The 22575-nt window shown below is 41.3% G+C and overlaps 1 protein-coding gene across 6 annotated transcripts in view; it reads left to right on the top strand.

Moving 5' to 3' along the window:
* Nucleotides 1–22575, top strand: part of LTBP1 (latent transforming growth factor beta binding protein 1) — a 419491-nt gene that overhangs the window by 151447 nt on the left and 245469 nt on the right. For 3 of the 6 annotated variants that reach the window (XM_068564861.1, XM_068564862.1, XM_068564864.1), the window contains exon 5: nt 17567–17734. The exons of 1 other annotated variant lie outside the window; for it this stretch is intronic. In XM_068564861.1, the coding sequence (XP_068420962.1) occupies nt 17567–17734 (168 nt within the window). Of the gene's footprint in view, nt 1–17348; nt 17735–22575 lie in introns of those variants that run through there. 2 more of the 6 variants (XM_068564865.1, XM_068564866.1) reach the window with 1 other exon arrangement.

Below are 22575 nucleotides of genomic sequence, written 5' to 3' on the forward strand. Positions count from 1 at the left end.
CATTTCAAGTAGGTGGGCAGGAATACTCATTAAAGGCTCGGACGCACTGTGCTAGTTACAGAATCTTCACAGGGAGGGAGTCCGTGGTGTAGTTCAGAGCACCCACCATAGATGGAAGTGGGCTTTAAGGAAGACCAGATTCAACCTCCACTCACTGGGCCTTTGCAAAAAAGGGGAGAAACCGTGGAGTGGCAACTAGATGAAGGCAAATGTAGATGTCATAAGTACAGATGAGAAGAATTGGAACCAGGTTCTTAAGTGCAGGATGAATTTGCAACATGGATACCTCCAGAGGAAGAACAGTTTGAAAATGCGGGTGAGGAAGAGTCTGGTCCTGAGAACCACCCTTGCCTCATTTGGGTGTTGAAGTTTAAGATATGAGTGATAGGAAGATCACTTGTGTGAAGAGAGAAAAGGGAAGGGGAAATCAAGTGTGCTGGCAATCCCAGTTCTCTGAGATGCCCTCTCTGTTAGTTCCTGATTGGTTGGGAGCCCCACTAGGGCAAAGCTTTGCAGACGGACAAACTGGGCACTTTGGAGGAAGGAGAATTCCGTAGACTTAACATTCTTCAGCACTCGAAATCCTTCCCTGCGTGGAGACTACCCTTAGCTTGTCATGTGCAGGTAAGTGTGTCTCGAGGGAATGGCTCCACACCAATACAGCAAGTACGAAGTGACAGTGGAAGTTGTACCAGCCAGAAACGATCTCACGTGAAGCTGATGCAAACTAACAAACGATTTAGCATTTAAAAATGATACTAGGTGTGAAAACATAATGCCTTGAAGAAGGGTTGATAGTAAAGCTCTGTGCCTTTTCCCTTGTAAAATCAGCAAGTTCCTGGAGCTGCTTGGTTATCCCTACACAGTGTTGTTTGGGAATCAGGACATTGAGCCAGTTTCCCAGCCATATGGCAATGTGGATCTTAGCACTAAGAGGGCCAGAAGAAAATCACCCAGTCTTCAATAATTTCTGGTAAAACCCTTGTTGGCCTTAAAAGCCTAGGCAGCAAAGCATCAGCATACTGGGTATAAAAAAATGCTTGAGAAAGCCTTCTGGTGAATGTGGGTGAACACCAGGGTTTTGCTGAGTTGATGTCCTTAGGAATTCAGGTTCCTTTGAAGGACAGAGTATTACCTATTGTAGAAGTTGTTCCATGTGTGGTCTTGCTGTGGCCACCGTGCCTCATTTGGAGGGGCGAGGGCAGGTGGTTTATTTTATCCAGGGGTTGTTTGGTCATATCCCAGTCCCGGAAGGTATGTGGATGTGAACTTCTCATTGCCTGATTACTCACACACAGTTCAAGATAGCTGGGCAGTGGTAGGCATGGACTGATTATAAACACTGCCAAGAAGCTTATCCAGCAATATGAAAACAGTGGAGGAAAACCTAGAGTGAGAGGATTATGTAACCTAAATTCCCCAGTGGGCAGCTTTCCGTGCCAGAGAAAGAGGCTTTAAACCCAAAGGGCCCAAGGTTTCATAACAAACCAATCCAAGGATATTTCTGGGTGTTGAGACTGAGTTCAAGATATTGAGAAACCCTGTGTAGCTCCAGAATATTCTGTGACCAAACTGTGATATTTCTAAGGAAAAATAAAACACATGAATTTACAGTTTGCCTGAGGGAAACTACGATGCAACGTTTTGGTAGCAGAAAACTTGAATTTGAAAAAACATGGTGCCTACTCAGCCTTAGGATTTATTTACCAGAAACTGAGGGCTTGACTTGATTTTTCTTCTAAATGGGGAAATAACTTCTAGAAAATTAATCATCATTAGAGTTGAAATGATACTTTTGATACAAAAGTTCTGCTTATGAGATGTTACAAAAGGAATTAAAGTAGAATGCTTTGTCTTCTTGTGGGTCAGTCTCCTTATAGAAAGGTCCTCTTAGCATTGAAAATGATGGCCTTGTGGTGAATCTGTACCCACGTTGTGGAGGTAAAGACCTCAGTACCTTCTTTGTGTTTTTGTATGACATTTCTTAAAGAAGTTTTTGTGTTGTGATTATCTACAATTTTAGTTGTGCATTATTTTTCAATATTGACTTAGTATTAGCGTCTGATGAAATTGTACTTAAGCTGAAAGCCAGCTGTCCTTGTTCTCCCTTGCTCCTCCCAGACAAAGCTAGTAGAAATTAATACATGGCTGGAGTAGGAGGAAAACCTTTCTTCCCTAGGAGGTAATTGCAACATGGTTCTATGTGAGTAATTCTTCTGGCAGGCAAACTTTAAATAATGAAATATGTGTATATACACATAAACACACAAATATATTCAGTCAAATACATAAATGTGTATTATTTAAAAATTTACTTTTTTGGAGCTCCTTATAGTATCCATATAGCAAGTATCCATTAAAAAAGTTTTCTTGTAGCCCTAACTGTGCTTCACAAGTTTCTCTCAAGGTACCAGTTTAACTAAATGAAAACATTTGAGGTAGGCAGTGGTTGCTCTTGTAAAAAAAAATCATAGATATTTAAAAATCCTGGTATCCTAGAAACAGATTTGGAAAGCTTTGCTGAAAGCAAGCAAGCATCATAGAGCAGGTGAGAGGGTGTTAGTCATAGTTTCTTTTGGTTGATGGCCTCTGGGCTTCTTATGTGGGATTGGGCACTCTCCTTTAACAATGTCTGGAACCCCACGCACCAGGCAGCTGTGCTGCTTGTTTTAATGACCACCACTTAACTGCTACAGGTGCATCTCAGGATCGCTCTTTCCCCAGCAGGGATCATACTGATGAAATGAGTCAGAATCTCTCTTAAGGCGTTTGTAAGTTAGAGCTAAGCAGTACACAACTGTAACATAAGTGAAACACCAGCAGAAGCAGCCAGAGAGAAGCTTTCTATCTCATTAATGTATATAAGAATGAAGTTCATCAGCCTTTTCTGAAAAGCGCTGGGAACAGGGCAACTTATAATGGGGTGCTACAAGTACTGTGGATTCTCAACATCTTTGCAGTTACTGAAATGTGCCCTAGTCTCCATGAGGGCTGGCTGTCCCTGGATCTTCTTGGGGCTTATCTCCCTTATTGCTTCACGCAGCTTTACCATACCATTCCATCACTCCAGATAACATGCACCCCTCGCATTGTGTTGTGGACGGAGACTCTGGCTAACACACGTTCTATTTGTACCCGTCCCTCTAACAGCTGCCTGTCCTGACATCTCAGAGCATCAAACGTTGGGGTGGGCTTGTGATGGATAGAGAAGTGGATGGCTCAGTTCTGCCATTTCCTCAGGACTACTGAAACACCTAGAGAAGTTCTGCCTGGCCTGCTTTCAGTAGAACCTGATGTGTTACCACATTTATGTCTGAGCAGCCATTAGGATTTTTAACAGAAGCATTCTTGGGTCTCAGGGATTCTTGCTCATATGGAATGGAGAATGTCCAGTTTAGAGTTTGTTATTGAGTGCGGATAGGAACACTTTCAGTAACACTTCCGAAATCCCATTATACCTTTTATTCGTTCATCATTATTTTTGGTATGGGTTTTCAGGCAACCACAAAGCGGGGGTGGGGGGAGTGTGTATAAATTCATAGCAGACATGCTCTGCCATGTCTTGAACCTGGAAATATAGCGAAGTTAGAGGCCTCTTTTTAAAGGAGTTTAAAGAATACTCTTAGCAGAGAAAGTGATTCATAATGTTTCTTGTCAGAGATCCCAGTTTCCAAACCACACCTTAATATACCTCAAGAACATACAATACATATTTAACAAACCTGCTCTTGGTGTTGTAAATTATATTCATGTCTCTGAAGATCAGGAAATTTGGACATAGGCTCATTTATATTCTCCAAAGACACTGTGGATTCAATCCTGGTCTTTCTCCTCATCTATTTAGCACTTACCATACGCCAGCCACAGTGCTAATTGCTGCATATGCATTAATTCAGTATGTTACATTGTAATATTAGTACATTGTTATTCTTTTTTTGAAATAAATTTATTTATTAATTTTTGCCTGCGCTGGGTTTTTGTTGCTGCACACGGGCTTTCTTTAGTTGCGGTGCGTGGGCCTCTCATTGCAGTGGCTTCTCTTGTTGCGGAGCATGGGCTCTAGGCGCGCAGGCTTCAGTTGTTGTGGCACGTGGGCTCAGTAGCTGTGGCTCACGGGCTCTAGAGCGCAGGCTCAGTAGTTGTGGCACGCGGGCTTTGTTGCTCCGCGGCATGTGGGATCTTCCCAGACCAGGGCTTGAACCCGTGTCCCCTTCCTTGGCAGGTGGATTCTTAACCACTGCGCCACCAGGGAAGCCCGTTAGAACATTGTTTGACTGTTTAAACTGTTACCCTACATGTTATGCATGTATTTGTTAGGAAGCAAAAATGTAACAAGGTATAAATTGCCAAAACAAAACTTGTTCATTGAAAAGATTGTCACTTTAGCTCTTTGTGTAAGTTCCTTTCAGGTGAGTCCAAAGTCAAAATTTGACTATATTTAAAAAATTTGTCAACTTTATTGTATGTAGGACTTTAATGGCCATGACACATTTAAAAAATTATCTGAATATAGAGCTTCTGGGAGGAATTTTTTTAACAAAAATAATCCAAATGCAAAATAAGCCTTTCTAATCAGGGGGTTCCTATTGCCGTTTAAGATCCATTTCGATAGCTTTCAAACAAAATGAAGCAATCAGATCTTACCTGGAAACTGTGTAAGAACCAAAGTCCACAGTAGAATTTTACTTTCTTCTAGAGTTTTTAGTAGTAATTATGATCATGAAAGCAAACATTTCGAGGTGAAATTTTCCCATATTTAGAAGCTCTTGTGTGTTTTGCTCTGTAATTTATCATGGAGCAAGTGTTGCTGCTCATTTGAGTTTTCCCTCTAAGAGCTGACTGCATGTAATGATAACCTCTTGAATTTGCATATTTAACAGCTTATGAATCATATTCATACAAACTATTTCATATGGCCCCTGCCACAGCCTTGTGAGGTAATGGGTTGGATGGCTTTATTCTGCATGTCTTTGTTCTACTCTTGATTGCAGGATTGGGAGGGTGGAGCCAGAGGGTGGTTTTACTGTATCCCATCTTGTTGAACCTCTATCCGTTTCTTGGACAAATAAAACTCTTAACACTTATTCCATAAGACTGTTTGTTGTAAGAATGAAGTGAGATGGCATGTGACACCTAACATGCTGCCAGATACATAGTCTGTGCTCCATCTCTGTTAATTTCCCTCCTTCATCCTGACCTTCCCACACGTGCTCCATCTTCATTTCTCTCCTTCATCCCAACCTTTCCAAGTGCCTCGTGTCGTGTAATTTTCATAGTACTGCTCATTAAAAGTGTGGGAGAGGCATTGGGGTTTTGAGGAAAGAGCAGGGCTTGCATTGAACTCCCAGCTTCTACCATTTCCTAACAAAATGACCTTGGTCAAGTTTCTGATGAATGTCTCTGTAGTTTCCTAGTCTGTGAAATGGCTATGAGCATAACTTACATGGCCGTGGTGTGTATTTGAGCTTTGTAGCTTAGTAAGCGCCAGTGTGCATGTTTCATGGGTCCATCAGTCACGCAGACAGTGCTCTGTACATTTAGAAAGGCCCATATATACTATTTCTATGTTCTCAGAATCTAGGCAAAAAACAAAGTGGAGAAGAAGAGTGTGTGTGTTTATATTATCTATTGCCGTGTAACCGAGCATTCCCAACCTTAGTGGTTTGAAGCAACAAGCATTATCTTACAGTTTCTGTGGGTCAGGAATTGGGAATTACCTTAGCTGATTGGTTCTGGCTCGGGTTCTTTTATGAAGTTTCAATCAGGGTATCAGGGAAGGGCAGCAGTCATCTGAAGGCTTGCCTGGGGCTGGAAGATCTGCTTTCAGGATTGCTCAATCACATGGTGATCGGCAGGAAGCTTCAGTTGTTTGTTGCGTGGGCCTCTCCATAGACTCCTCAAGGATTCTCACAGCATGGGAGCTGGCTTCCCTCAGAATGAGTGATCCAGGAAAGAGAGTAGGATGGGAGCTGCAGTGCAGTGCCTTTTATGATCTAGTCTCTGAAGTCACAAACTATCACTCTGCTTTATTCTGTTCTTTAGACATGAGTTGCTGAGACCAGTCCAGGCTCAAGGGGAGGGGAATTGGACATCATCTCTTGAAGAAAGACGTAGCAAAGAATTTGTGGACACGTTTTAAAACCATCAGTGTTCAACAGGAGAGACATTAACTTGATGAGAGTCAAAAGGGAAAAGTTGAAAATGAGTAACCTAAAAAGAATTAGCTGACAGTTGAAAAACTTACAATGTGTAATTACACATCAGTAATTCATTTTTTATTGGCAACTAATCATTTTTCAATTTTATTTATGACATGATACTGGAGCATATTTAGATATAATATGACGACTTTGAGAAAAGCGATATTTAGGCGGAAATCTTGCCTAATGGTGAGATCTATTGAATTTGGCAGTAATCCCTTGGGGAGAGTAGCTGGGGCCATTTGATGGAGTCATTTAAAAACTGAGCCAGGGAGAAATTTGTCCTGGGGAAAAAAGAACTGACAGAATTGGTGTTCTGCAAGCATGGATATCCCTGATTCTATAATTCTAAATTACTTTAGAGATTTAAAAAATGCCAGTTTTCTTCTATATAACTAATGGCTTCAACAGTTTTTTCTTTCAGTTGAATCCATCAAACTTTGGAGGAGTTTTGATAGTTGCACAAATATTCCTATGTTCAGCTTCCTTAGTGCTTCTCAAAATAAAAGGCATTCAAATTTCTAATATTTTGTTTGTACTGGGTTTTCATTACCTACATGAAAGAGTTGGGATCTCTCAGAGGCACATCACTGTATCTACTCCTGGCCTGGCAGCTCCAGTAACTCAGAATGCCTGTCCAGGGCACAGTAGGTTTTGGTTTCCTTCTCTATCCTGTCTTTTCACTTTTTCTTTCAAGCAAATTTAGGTTTTGTAAAGTGTGTAACAGGTCGTTTTCTTCCTTGTGTCTGCCTTTAATATAAGAGGGAAATTTCCCAGCCCCTTGTGGAAATAGTAGAACGTTGGTGGCATTCAACTCCTTTAATGTTTTTGTGACTTCCAGGTATTAGCTGTTGGAATGAAAGTCACTTCTCTGCCCTTTGCTTTGTCTGTCTTCCCCTGTATTCCCAGCCTGAGTTCATTTCCTCCCCCTGTGTTCTTTCCCATGTCACTCCCCTCTCGCCACATACTCTTTCCCGTTCCCAAAAAGGGAGAATCACCAGGTGGGATGTGTGTTAAAAATAGCAAAGGAGGATGAGAATACAAACTGTTTTCTTTGGCTTGATTGAGGCCAAGGGAATGTTGGAGGAGAGAAACATACATAAATAGAAGTATGTGCAAAGAGCCAAGAAAAAGTGGAAGGTTGGAATGTATGGTCATGCCTAGGTTGGTGAGAATCGTGGATGGGAGTGAAAGGATGAAAGGTGGAGAGAAAGGGGGAAAGGTTTTCTGGGGGTGGGGGTGGGGCGGAGGAAACTGTGTGAGAAGGAGGCGTGTGAGTGAGGATCGTTGGACGGTCCTGCCCGGCTGATTCCCTGGCTGTATGTGTTGTTGCTGAAGTCGAGGCTAGATTGGATGTAGGTGGGCAGGAGTCTTCATTTCCTTTGAAGGAGTTTGATTTTGTTGGAAATATTTGTTTTAACAATTACATAGACTAAATGGAATCCTATTTCTCCAAGCATATAGTAGAGATAATTGGGGACCCTCATGGGGAATGGCCCCTACTCTATCAAGCTTGTGAGTAAGTCATGAAATTTGTTCCTTGGTACACACGCAGCCCAGTAGATATGGGTCATTTTAGTCAGACTTGCTTCTCCATGTGCAAGCAGACAGATGTTATTTATGGAAATGGTGAGTGATAGACCGATAACAAGTGCCTCCATTGACTTCTTTCTGGAAAAACAACAAATGTGGGGATAAATAAAACCTAATTCTGTTCTAAAATTAAGGGATAGAAAATTCGAATCATGTGAAGCGTGTCTAGCCCACTGCTTCTGTAAGGAGCCCACACAAACTGGCCAGATTGAATGAGTGTTAGAGATGGAAGACAGGTAAGTGTTTACTGCCCTGCAACTTGTTCTTTTGATTCAGAGACAGTGCTGAAGTCCTTCTCTTAAGCCTCTTCCGCTGCCCTGGCCACAGTGTGGAAGCTAGAGAGTTAACGCTGCGGAGAACGCTGACATAGGTTCTTTGAGGGAAGTGGAGACTTTTCACATGAAAAAGTGCGTCTTTTCAATGGTATTTATCCCTCCGGAGGTGAACTCTTAGAGTAACATCTTGAACCATGATGCCAAAAAACTCCTCTAAAAATCCCTGGGCAAACGTATTTAACCCTCGCCAAGTGTGCTTGCCACAGTTGTCAGGATTCTAGATCCAGGCCGTGAATTACACTCTCAATTCCGAATTGAGAAAGTGGGTATATTGTGCTCCCTCCCGTTGTTCTTTATTACTTTTAAACACAAGACACATTAAGTCTTGTGTTTCTTCAACTCTGCAATCACAGCATCTCAAATACCACTGTTCATTCTGGAGGGGCTGGTGCTCTGGTATTAAGAATTAGGAGCAGAGAGATTTTCACATGCTCTAGATGGGGCTTTTTAAAGTCATGTTGAAGAAAACACCACGGGACAGTGGCCTGCTGCAGTTGTAGGACACCAGAACTGAGGAGGGTACCCCATGAAGTATGCCTGGTCGGTTGAATCCCCTCAGGGTCTATGATGTTAAAGAAAAATATTTTGCAGAAAAGGTCAGAAAATGAAAATGTCAGAAAGGCATCCATTTGTTTTGCTAGTTCTCTACTTTTATTACCAACTATATTTTCTTTCCCCAAATATACTGGGTCAGATCCTGCTGGGTGAGTAAACTACTTATTGGGTAAAAGTTAGCTTCTTTTGACTGTAAAATATATTATACCTTGAAACATATTTGATTTTGTTCCAGGGATAAAAATAGGACCTTTTATTATATTTCTAGAGAAGAGAGCTTAGGTTTGGTATTTAAAGAGAGAAAACTCCAGGGAGAAAAAGGAAAGATTAAAACAATTCCATAGTCTCAAGGTGTGCTTTTTAAAGTCCTACTGGGGGTAGTGGAGTCAGGCTGGCAGGACAAGGTTGAAGTTGAGAAAACGTGCGATTCTAGGTGAAAATCTTTTTTTTTTTTTTTAATTAATTAATTAATTAATTTATGGCTGTGTTGGGCCTTCGTTTCTGTGCGAGGGCTTTCTCTAGTTGCAGCAAGTGGGGACCACTCTTCATCGCGGTGCGCGGGCCTCTCACTATCGCGGCCTCTCTTGTTGCGGAGCACAGGCTCCAGACGCGCAGGCTCAGTAATTGTGGCTCACGGGCCCAGTTGCTCCGCGGCATGTGGGATCTTCCCAGACCAGGGCTCGAACCCGTGTCCCCTGCATTGGCAGGCAGACTCTCAACCACTGCGCCACCAGGGAAGCCCCCTAGGTGAAAATCTTAGTCCTTAAATCTCGAGTCAAGCTAAAACAAAGATTAAATTAGTGAAATGGGAAATGAGACCCGACTCCTAAAATAAGTGGAAATTTGGGATGAAATCTACCATCTTTATTGCTGGACTTTTGGTTAGTCCCTCTCCCAGTCTCCCTGAGCTGGGAACCAAAGTGTATTTCTCTTTTTGGGTGGATTTTATGGCTTAGTGGCAATTCACATCAGACTCGAAGAATCTGGGTAGTAGTGTTTTTAATTTCCTAGTTGTTCTTAGCCTAACAAAGGGAATGAATACTAAGTAAATCAGAAGTATATTAAAAAATTAAACTCCTTAGACATCATCATCAATTTTATTTATCAAATTAGTGGAAGTTTTCCCTTATGTGTCAATTTGATTTTTGCATAATACATTGTGGAATTTTGGGAGCAAGTAATTGTCTGTTTTTCTTTTGAAAAAGTGCTTGAGAAATTTGTTTCCTGTTTATTCAGTTATTCTGTCATTGGCATGTTTAATTGAAAATTTTTACTTTGTATCATTGGCCATTTTTTGGTAATGTTTTAATGATTTTAGGGGAAAATGTTTTGTAATGATTGCAGGGTTTCCTGAATAACAACTTGTGCTTTCCCTTGATCTGAAGCTTTTATGACTAAAACATTTCTCTCTGACAAATATAGCATAAAATAAATGTTTTGAGGCTAAAGGTTTCATAGAAGTGTTCTTTATTTTTTTAAAAAAATTACTGACAGTTATCCCTTAGATAAATATTATTTCTTTAGTTCTCTGTCAGTGGAGTTTATTCATTCATTCGATATTTCTTGAGCACTTGCTATGAGACACATGTTGAGTATTTAGTAGTGACCAGACACATTCCCGCCCTCATGGAGTCTGTGTTTTGTTTTTTTTTTTCTGCTTACAACAATAAAATACTGAATATATTTATTATTCAACCCACATAAGCACTCCTACATTTCATTAATGGTCTTAGATTTGTTTTCTGTTAATTAAATCAAGAAAGAATAATAATAACATAGGTTCCCTGGGAAAACTTATCTGTAGTCATCTTTTTTTTAATTAGAAATTTTAAAATTCTGTCTGAAAATAAAAAGAGAAAGAAAGCACATAAGTAAAGATAAAATGAACTGGGAGAACTTGATGTATATGACAAATTAAATAATAAATATATAAATAATTTTAAATCTATTGGGAAAAGATAAATATCTCTGTAGAAATGTGGACAAAGGCCAGGAGCAGGCAAGTCACAAAAGAAAGAATATAAATAGCCAATAAACATGTAAAGAGTCTGTGTTTTTATGGCAATAATCCAATGCTAAATCTATAAAGCGTACTTGTAAATAGGAAACGTAAAACAGGACACAAGGAATCAACGTGTGTGGGGTGTTGCAGTGTTATGTCAGGTAGTCGGGAAAAACCTCCTGATCATGTGACTTTCTGGTGAAGTCTTGAAGGTGAGGGAGGAAGCCGTGTATATCTGGGGAAGAGTATTCTAGGCAGAGGGAACAGGAGGTTCCCTGAGATATGAATGTGCCCAGTATGTGAGGAATAGCAAGGAGGCCAGGGTGAGTGCTTTGGGAACACGTGTAAGAGACAAGGTCGGGGAGCTCACAGCTTGTGGAGAGCCCAGTAGGCCCTTGTGAGGCCTTTGGCTTGTATTCTGAATGAGATGGGAAGCCACTGAAGGGAGGAGTGCCATGAGCTGACTGCCATACATTAAAGGATGCACCGAATGTCGTGTGGGAGAAAGCTGTGGGAGGGCAAAGTTGGAAGCAGGAAGTCCGGCTGGGAGACTGTTGATAGTAGTGAAGATGATAGTGAATTGCACCAGTGTTTGCCATGAAGGTGGTGAAAAATTGTCCCCTCTGGAAACAGAGTTAACAGGGTTTGCATGTTGTATTGAGTCTCAGATGACCAAAAAAGGGTCAAGAATAGACTTGCCATTTTCAGAGATGAGGGAAGACTTGAAAAGGAACAGGTTTGGATGTGGATACAGAGAGGGACCAAAGCTTAGTTTTGCATGTTTTCTTGGGACAGCCACTAGACCTTAGACACCTACCTAGCAAAGTCTCATAAGCAGCTGGACAGCTGGATTCTTGGACACACACAAATACACACATCTGCAGTACTCATATGCACATATACAAGGTCGAGGGGTCCAGGCTAGAATTAAACATTTTCTATACAGAAATCTGTAGCTGGTATCCAAATCCATGAGATAAGACAGGATAATAGCATCTGGGAAGTCAGTATGGAAAGGAAAAGGCTACAAAGACTGAGCTCTAGGGCCTTCCCCTGGACACGATCATGAGGAGCAGTGGCCAGCAAGGTAGGAGAGAACCGTGAGAGAACAGGGTAACCTAGAAGCCAAGTAAAGAAGGAGTATCACGAAGCAGAGTGGTTCTTCTGTGTCAAATAGGCTGGAAGTTTGAGTCATAAGGAGCCAGAGGATTTACTGTTGGTTTTGGCAACATGGGGGCCAGTGGTGACCTTCACAAGGACAGCTTTGGTGAAGGGTTGACAGCAAAAGCTTGGCTGTGGCAGGTTCAAGAGAGAATGGGAGGGGAGGTGGTGGAGGCAGCCAGTAGGGCAGTTCTTTTGAGGGGTTTTTCTTTAAGGAGAGCTGGGAAATAGAGTGGCAGCTGCAAGAGAGTGGAATGGGGACGATGCGAGGAGAGGTGTTTTCGACAGATGGGGCACAGTACAGCGGGTTTGCCTGCTGATGGAAATGAACGGGGAGGAAGTCTTTCGGCAAGAGAGGAAGGGGATTCATTGCTTTAGTGGAAGGGTTGGCCTTAGGTAGAACCACCTCCTTCATCGGGAGGAAGGCGGGACAACTATAGATCCAGGTAAGTTGGTAGGCCTGGCCTCGTAGCTTCTATTTTCTCCATGAAATAATAAGGGAAGTCATACTTGAGTGTTCACTAGTTAATCATCTGCTGCATTTCTGCCAAGTGAATATCTTGGGGACTGTAGTTACATTTTTAAACATGGCTTATGTTTAGTACCTGCTTTTTGAGAAATAAGCAATTCTTCAAGAAACTCAGAATATATCCAGAAACGTATTCTTGTATTAAATGATTTAATATACTCGCCTTCTTTGCCTCGCTATAGGCCTGTCTCTTTACATGTATAAAAATGGAAAGAAATCATACATGTGTCTGTAAGAGATGAGTAAGTGTTAGTTTCCTTCAGTGAATAGGAAGGGAACATGGAAAGGGGGAGGAAGCACAGGTGTTTTAGTTTATATCACCTGCGTAGCAACTCTTTCTCTACCTCTTCATTTAGTTAGTTCTATGTGGAAAAACTCCAAGAGGTGGTACTGGAAAGTAACCCTAGATTCTTATCTGAGGAAGTGCCCACAGCAGAACTAGAGATCTCTGAGTTTCCTTCCCTCTTGGAGAATTTTCCATGACTGGGGCAATCTGATGAAGTAATAGATTTGATACTGATTTCTATTTACATAGCACCTTTCTTGAGGAACAGAGTATTCTGTGGGCATTATTTTAAGAGTCCTGGAGAAGTTAAGCAAGCCTGGAGAGCCGAACGATCAAGTCTTGTTATTCTAAGCATTATTTAATACGTTTATGATTTGTCCTTCAAAGAATTCTTGGCCTCCTGGCAGGCAATGGATTGCAAAATGGGAGAATGAGCTGTTAGCTCAGTTTTCCTCCCACGTGACCTGGGTATTGAATCGGCTCCGAAGTCCCACTCAGTCAACAGGGCAGGATGCTTCTCCTTCGCAGAGGATATTGCCGGTGCTGGTTGGCCCCCCCTTGTTGAAGCTGGATGAATGCTGATGTGCTGTCGCAGCATTCTGGTTGAATGCAGAGGCGAGACTCTTTGTTCATGACCTCTGATGTGAGTCTTGAACTTGTTATATTTATTTCTTTAGCTGCCTTTGCTTTTGGTCACATCCTAGTTTAATGACTGAAAGATGGCAGCTAGACTGAAGTCCATTTGTCAAGAACAATGTTGACATTTTTGAATTTTGCTCTGTCGTTAATGATTGGGAAGCAGAAATGAAAGCTATTTATATTGGGGAGGGTATCGGCTCCACTTCCATCCCATTAGCCATTCAGTGTGAACGTCTGTGGTTTGTTTTAACCCACGTGCCAGCACCTCTTCTTGGAGGTATGAATGCACACAGGGTCTGGCAGAAGCTGCAGACGGGATGTTGACTTTTGAGTGTCTTGACTGACTGACTAGGAGGCCCAGTGGAGGTGCTGTGTGGCTCCAGGCAATCTGTTTCTAGCCAAGGACTCTAAAACCCAAAGTTTGAAAGTGCCTGGTTAACATTTCTGGGGCTGATTTACCTACAGGGTAACTCACATGTTTTTGTCAGAGGGACCAAGCAAGAAAACTGTGCCAACAGTTGCTCTATTAACTCCTGACTCGTCTGACTTTGGCTTTTCAGATTTGTAATTCTTAATCAGCCAATGGGTGCAGCTAGGGATGATCTTCTTCCACTGATTTGACCCGTGGGCTTCACTCTCATCTCTGGTGAAGCAAGGCTCTTGGACCAGAGTGGCCTCCAGCATCCTGTGGGCCCCGATCTCTGTGGGGTTGTACAGTCATCCTTTGAGTCACTTTGTTCCACATTTATTGGGTTACCTACTTTACAGAAGGCACTAGGGGTCCTTAGGTATTAACTTATTCAAGGCATTTGAGGAAGATGCCTCTTAAACAGCAAATGGCCTGTGTAGGAAAGGCCACTGTCACTGAAGTCCCACTGAACTCTTGAGAGATGAGTAGTATTGTCTTCAGCTTGTCACATTGAGGAATTTGAAACTCAGAGCACTGTATGTTAGTTTTGTGTACTTTAAACTCTTTACACAATACCCTAGATAATGTGGAAATGATTTTAAAGTAGTGGAAATGATTTTAAAGGAGTGAACACAGGAGAGAATATTATCTAATGCATTTAATGTTTACGGAGATCCTCTCAGAGCTATGGATGGCAATCTAGTGTCAGACAGTTAAGTTTTTCAATGCTGATTTTGAGATTGTGGAAAACTTAACTAATAATAATGGAGAAGTATTATAAATGCTTCCTGTAGACACAAGAGGATCATCTGAGAATATAAGGGTCTCTTTTAGAATTAGATTACTTTATAGCAGAATGCTTATAAAACACGAGGGGGGAAATATGAAATGAAATTTATTTTCTGCTTCCAAGAAGATGTGAACATTATAAAAATCAGAATTAAGTCATATGAAACTGTCTCTGCCTCTTCAAAATACAGATGATTCCAGGCCAAAAAGAATTTTTTTTGGCAAAGAAACATACTAAGTTTTTTAAAAACAATAAGCCCAGAGAATCTCAAGTGCCTATAAAGTGACTACTATAGCTGGGAGGTAACATGGGCATAATGATTAAGGGCTTGCTTTCTTTGGATGTCTCAGTTCGCTGAAGTGAGCATAATTTAGGTGATGGTATGAGCATCTGCATGGCAGCTGCTGGTACTGAGAGTTAATGCCAGAGAAGACAAAATAGTTGGCACACCATTTCCAACTTCATTATTGTTCCAAGGGCCAGAAAAAAAATAGAAGTTTATATTCTTTTGAAGTGGGACGATGTTGTCTCTTTTTTGTCTTGGGCTTCACACACTTACACACACACAGTATTCTCAAGATATTTGTAAGCTTGGTCTGACAACTTAGAGTAAGCTGATTTTTTTTTTCTTCTACTGTAAAAAAAAAAAAAAAAATCAAACTAGGTGAGTTTTGTCTGTTGTAGAATCAGCATTCCATTGTATTTTTTAAAATTTATGAGGTATAGTCCTAGAGAAATTTTAAATGTCCTGAAAACATTTGAAGCACTGGTTTGAAAACTGTGTGTCTTTAAATAAAGTTTTATTGGGACATAGCCACACTCATTCATTGACATACTGTTGTTGACAGTCTGCTTTCCTGCTACCGCAGCAGAGTTGAATAGTTGCAACAGAGTCCTTTAGGCCTACGGCTCTAAAATATTTACTATTTGGCTGTTTGTGGAAAAAAGTTCTGGATGCCATCTTGCAAGGGGCTGGAAGACCTGGTTGGCCACTAGGGTATCTTCCCACCCCAGACTATGTGTCTTGATCTCCTGCATTAGAACCACGGGTGAATGAGAAACAGTCTTGGAAAACCATTTGAAAAGAACTGAGGGTATTTCTGCTCCAGAAGAATCATTTTCTTTTAAGTGAGAGGGCCAACCCAAGTGGATCTCTTCAGGTCCCTTGTAACTTCAGCTTTCTTGGCTTCTGTGGTAATGTCTGTGAGGAGCTGAAGGGCTGTCAGGTGGAAGAGGCATTAGATAGTGAGACTGTGGGGAGGTGAATTAGGATTAATGGGTGCAGCTGACTGTGAGGACATAACTTCAGCTTAAGAATAGCACTTGTTAGGAACTGCCCATAACTAGAATGTGCCATCTTAGCGGGTAATGAGCTCCCTGTCACTAGAGGTGTTCAAATAAAAGTTGTCAGAAAACCTTTGATGTCCCATTCCAACCTTGAAATTCTAACGGCTCCTTTGGTTAAGGTTTTTGTTTCCAAGCTCAGATTTGACCACATTTTATTTTGTTGTGAGCCTTCAGAGGCTTCTTGGATGATTTTCTGAAAACACAATGCTGGTCAAACCAAAGCAATATAAAGGGGGAGAATCTCTTCTGTTGGGCAGGGGATGGTAGAAGATAGGCTGACCCAAAGGCAGGCTTTCCTTTGCCCACTGCAGTAACACAGTGACCACAGGAAGGGCACTGCTTCCAATCAGCCTTAAGGCTTCAAAGATGAATCATGTCTCTTCCTCTCTCTTGAGCTGCTGCTACCATTTTTGCTCTCTGCTTAGGCTCCTGGGAAGCGGAAGGACCTGGCTGGGGGCATTTCACAAATGTGGATGTCAAAATAGGGTTTCTGTATTGTGCTTTGCCCGAGTTTATATTGGGGCCTGGCTGCAAGTGGCAATCCTGGATGAGGCCATCCCTTCTCTGTGCAACTCTGTTGTTATTGCACAAAAGCAGCCGTAGCCAGTATGTAAATGCACGAGTGGCTGTGTTCCAATAAAACTTTATTTACAAAAGCAGGCAGTGGGCCAGATTTGATCCTAGGGGCATTGCTTGCTGACCCCTGATAAACATTGAAATTTAAAACTGGCTGGAAAACATCATTTCTAATTCTCTCATGTTTTGGAGAAAAGGTGAAATGACAGGTCCAGAGTCATAGCATGGTTGAGCCAGGATTACCACCCAGAATCTGACTTGAAGATGAGTGTCCATTATGTGATATTGTGCCGCCTCTGCTGTGTAACAGGTGATAGCATCTGGTTTTTAAAAGAGGGCTGTATGAATGAAAGAAATACCTCCTTTAGGTGGCTTGTGAGGAGCCGCAGTGAGAGCTCCAGGGTGGCATTTTAACCGAGGCAATCCTTTAGCCCAGGGACTTGGCCTCCTTTTTCTTAGATGGACCCTGTTCACAGTAAAACAAACTTTAGGTTGCATAAATTTATATGGAGAAGGAGTGCCCGGAGTTGTGAAAAAGCACTGGGCTCCTGCAGCTGCGTCACAGGATTTGATCACTTCAGCTGGGAGTGCCAGGAGATTTGAGACAGATGTTTTCAGACATGCTGCATGCCTAAAACATTTCCAGGGGTCGGGCTGCAAATAGTGACTTAATAAGTGGAGGAACAGGGAAAGTATGCAAGTCGAGGACACAAGAGTTTATTCACCACTAGGTGCACGGCCAACCTCTGTGCATTACATCTGCCTGTCAGGGCTGGCTCTTTCATCTGTCGTGCCCTCCGTACTGCTCTTTGTCTGCCCGTGAATAAAGTGCAGCATTGTGGTTAGTAATCCCACTCCAGTGACTCGACTTCAAATGTGGTTTTGGAGTGCATCCCAGAGTTCTGTTTGCTAAGCTTCCTACTCCTGTTTCAGAGACACCACTGGATACAGAGCAGCGAGCACTAAAGGCTTCCCTCTTTCCTTAACCTGTTGGGTTGTGGGCTCTCTCTTTCCCCCTCTCCCTCCTTTCCTTTCTCTTTTTCCTTTTTTTTTTTTTTTTTTTTTTTTAAAACCTTCCAAGGCAAGTTCATGGATACTAAGCTGATGTGTTTGTTGTTCTTTTTCTCCCTGCCTCCACTCCTAGTGAGTAACCACACTGGCCGCATCAAGGTGGTCTTTACTCCGAGCATCTGTAAAGTGACCTGCACCAAGGGCAGCTGTCAGAACAGCTGTGAGAAGGGGAATACCACCACTCTTATTAGTGAGAACGGTCACGCTGCCGACACCCTGACAGCCACGAACTTCCGAGTGGGTGAGTTCTAACTGTCCTTGCTGACTAGAGTTTGAGATCGTAGCATTTAGACACCCCCTCCATTCACACTGCTCTCTGCTTGAATGGGTTTCTGTCTATGAGTGCGCATATGCTGCTTTCACGAGATCCTTTAAATTACTTTCAGAATAATTTTTAACTTGGTGTTTGGTTTCTGAGAGAGATGGCAAGGAGAGTATTGCCCCTAATTGTTTATCATGTATACAGCCTTGTGGTGATGGGGAGGTATTAGTAGGACAGAAGGGAAGAGGCTTTAAATTAAGACCCTGATGTACAGCTTGCATTGATCAATTTCAGATTTTATCTGCTCAGTGATAAGTAGAATTTTTGTTAGATTTGACTCACGTTATAAAATTTGGATGGTAGTGGTTAAATTTAAACTTTTATGTCATAAATAGCCAGGTTCTAAAAAGTTTCTAAAAATTGTCAAAAATCTGTATTTCAGTTGTAGAAAGGGATACAGACTTGCATCTTTTGCCACGTTTCTGCTGTGTATCAAAAGGCTAAATTATAAGTTGACATATGACATGGATTTGGGGGAAGATATGCTAGTGGATTACTGTCAGCACTTAAAGCCTTTTAATCTTTCATAATTTAAATACGAACTATGGTAGTTACTGCAAAAAGGCTTTTTACTTTTAAATTCTTGTTTCTTTTTTACTACTTTGTAAATGGAGAAAGTATTGTGGACCACTGAATGCTGTCACACTGCCATGTTGTCATGCAATATGGTATTTTTGTCACGGAAAAATGTCTTTTATTATTTTTTGACCAATTATGGTTTGCCATGTGTACTCAAATAATCACAGACACCCATGATACTTTATGAGTTACTCACAAGAATAACCCAAATGTCAGACAGATAATAACACTGGCTAGATCTGGTCTTTTTATGGAATATTGCTGTTTAGTCTTGAGAGCATGTGTCTAGGGGGTGAGGGGGGCTGTCTGTTTCAAACTGATTTCCATCAAGACAAAATACAAGGAGGCAGTTTGAAGTCCTTATTAGCTCTTTGATTATCCTACGGTTTTACTGTGACTCCGGTTTCTTTTGAGGTCAAAGCACTGTTCTTGATAGTCTATACTTGGAAAAAACATGTGCCCATAGATACTATTTAAAGGGGTATTGTTAATTTCCTGGCTATGATAGGGGTACTTCAGGCATATTTTTTAAAAGAATTTAACTGTTAGGTGCCAAATGGCACACTATGCTTTAGCAGGACAGAGAGCTCAGTCTACTGGGAAGTGTGTTAAACTGATGATCAGGAAACTAGATTCTGGTCCTGGTCCTGCCAGTAACTAGCAAATCCACCGGTTGCGACAGTTAATATTTCTGGACCTTAGTGTTTCTCATCCATAAAATAAATGGCTTATATTTAGTGATGTCTAAAATTCAGTCCCTCTCTAAAATCCTAGGACTTTTTATCAGTAATAAGCAAAATTGTTTTTCGGCTTTTTTACAGGGCTATAGACAAGGAAGAGAAAAAGCAATTCCCAATTAGGTTATTACGGGCTAAATGGCTTATTCCCATTTTTACTTTCCTTGATTGCCTTCCTTACTCTCATTGCTTTTCTTCCTCCATCATCATCGATAATGTCTGCTCCTCTTCTTTTGGCATTTTTCATAAACCTTTACAGTAAGAATGACAAAGTAATTGGGTGGGTGGTAATTTTTTGGCTTAAAGTGTATTCACTTCGAAACTAAATATTTGAAGGCTTTGAGAAGCAGAGGAAGTCTACTTGTTAAAGCATGCTGCACACTTTCCTCTCTGGCATTAGAGCAGATGTTTAGGAACCGGATACACACAGCCTATTCAAAATACAAAACGGAACACAACTATTTACCAAAAAATCTCAAAACTGGCCCTAAAACTCTGCCACAAAAGGATTGGCAAAGTAGTTTAATTTTAAAAAATAATAGTAAAAGGGAGAGGGCATAGTAATGAATAGTTTCACATTGGAAATCATGGGAATTGTTTCATTTATATCCTGAGCTATTTCTCTTCTGTACTTCAAATCAAATATAGGGTAATTTGACAGACAAGTTTTAAAAATTATTTTACTGAAGATGGTAATTTTGTAGAATTTAGAGATTATGATTCTCTAGAAATACAGAGAATTTCAAAATTCATTTTTAGGCATGTAAGATATCTTCTGGGGATTTACTGGTTTATTATAATTTTATTACTTACAGGAAGTGGTTTTCTAATTGATTTTTTCTCACTATCTATATTTACAATATGTTAAATCTTTTGACAAATAAGATGTGTTACATGGAAAATAGTAGTTTGAGGACAATTCAAAATGTATTGTAACTTGTCAGCTACTCTTTGGCCTCTGATATTTAAGGCTACTAAAAGGTGGGCAAACTTTAAGGGGCCAGATAGTAAATATTTTAGACTTTGCAGCCCATACAGTGTGCGTCACAAGCACTCAACCCTGTGTGGTATCGTGACAACAGCCAGATATGGTAGGTACGGGAAGGGTGTGGCTGCATTACAAAAACAGTCAGTGGGCTGAATTTGACTCTAGTGCCAGCGTTTGCTGACCCCTGCCCCAAGGAGTCAAAATAATACAGGGAAAACCATATAGATTTCATAGTTAAGGCACCTTAATTAAATAATCCATTTTGATGATCAGAAGAGCAGAAATAATTTTTAACATTTCCATGGTGATGTCCAGTTATTTTGAAAGAGGTAGAATGGATATTATTGTCACCATTTTTTTGGCCAAGGAGACTGAGGTACACTGGCTTAAGTGAGTCTCCCTTCATTACACAGCAATTCAGTTAGCTGGGACTAGAGCCCAGGTCTCCCTGTGTCCTCTTTAACTCTCTGGGGTCTGACTGTGATGTGTAGGAGGGACAAGTAAAGGAAGAACCTGAGGGAGTTGGGTTTTCTGGGAAGGCCGGATGGTATAACAGAGAATTAGCAACCGGGAGTCAAATAGCCCTGGGTTCGAATGCTGGCTTCTTCATGTCCATTGGTCGTGCTTACCTGGCTCACTGTCCTTTCCAGGTTCAGGTCACTCATCCACACAATGCAGGTGATAATAGGTAGGTGGTGGGTTTAGTAGGCACAGGGGTGACATAGGCTCCTGCCTCCCTTTTTTGTGCTGCTCCTGTTTTTTCTTTCTGGTCTATGGTGACTATGAGTCTGGGCTGGTTCATATGTGAGAGGCAGGTGCATTTCTTGTGACAGTTAAGCATGTACTCTCTTTTCCTGGGAATTCAATGGGAGAAATAACCTTAACTTCTACTTAATGTGACTCTAAAAGTGAGGCCTGAATGAAGATGATGTCCAAGGGAAGTACTCTGAGATTCTAAGATAAACTCATTTTTGTGAATGTGATACTGACATGATATAACAGAATATTTACATTAAAGGGAATTTTCTGTAAAGCAAACTCTAAATATGACTTTTGTTGTGGCATTCTGACCTTTGCCTCCTTGCACTTTCCTGCCTTTGCCTTTTTACAGAATGGAAACATATCCCCAGTCTTAATGGCTTTTTTGCATTTCATGGGGGTATAATGAAGATGACCTCCTGGGACTTTTAAGTTGTTGCTTATAGTGTTATAAGTTTCTCTAGTAAGAAGAACATAGGAATTCTCTGTTGCCACAAGTAGAATATTTCAAATAAAATAATACTGTTGCTTGGCATGTCTGTCTTGTAGAGAAAGAGACTGAAAGGCAATCACAATTGCTAAGCTAACACATTTGGTTTATGTGGTGCTGCTTTCTCTGAGGAGTCATGAGGGACTCATGTTCCATCAGCACCAATTGAACACTGATAAAAAGCATTTGAGAATTTAAAAACTATGATCCCATGTTATTTCATTTGGTGCTTGCTTGCCCTGAGAGAGGTAAATGGTAGTATCCATATTTTATAGATGTGAGTACCAAGGCTTCAGTGGTTTGATCAAAGGTGACTTTAAGTCAGGTTTTCTTATTCCAGAGTCTAAAAACCTCTTCTCTTCCTGTGTTGCCTCCTATGACCATGTGCTAAGTGATTATGTAGACAACATTGTGCTAGGTTTTCCAGGACAAGAAAATCGTAAAGCTGCCCTTGAAGAGCTTATGCTTTGAGGAGGAGATGAGGAGTGAATGTAAATAACCCTCATTTAAGGTAGAAAGCTCATAGCAGGACCTCAGAAGAGGCGATATCACTTCTAGCTGAGGAAGAATACTTTGAGAGAGAAGGGATGGCATGTGACTTTTCTGTTCAGTTCTTTGTGCTCTCCCCAGCTGCTAAACACGTTGGCTCATAGTAGGAGTAGGTTGTCTGATGGCAGACTCATGGGGGCAGTGCAACTTGACACAATGATACGTTCCAAAATAAAGATGGATGGGAAGGGAGAGGTAAAGTTGATAAGGGAAGGAAGAATTTACCCATTTGAATGGGGCATGGAGACATGCAGGCACAGGTGGTTTGTGGAAATCGAGAGGAGTTGCATTTGCTGGTGAAAGCATGAAAGGCAGTAATCCTGGATGGCAAGTCTGGGAAGGTAGACTGGGGCACGGCTGTGGAGCACCTTGAATTTCAAGCTTAGGAATTTGGCTTTTACTCTTTCAGAACTCACTAAAGGAGTTCTCTGAAAAGGGGACATTGATATTTATCATTCTGAAAAAGAGAGAGGGAAGGTTTCTCGGTTTTTTAGGCAGGAAACTAGTGATCTAATAGTCTAAATAAGCTCTGAACAGCCCATAGTAATGATGACAACCTCTAGCCGCTTTCACCTATTGTGAGGTTCCTTTGCTGCCCTACACTGGGAATCTCCCCATGTATGTCAGAAAGCCAACTCAGTACTACAGTGTTTTGGGG

This window comes from Eschrichtius robustus, chromosome 15, assembly GCF_028021215.1.
Source record: "Eschrichtius robustus isolate mEscRob2 chromosome 15, mEscRob2.pri, whole genome shotgun sequence".
Classification (NCBI taxonomy): Eukaryota; Metazoa; Chordata; class Mammalia; order Artiodactyla; family Eschrichtiidae; genus Eschrichtius; species Eschrichtius robustus.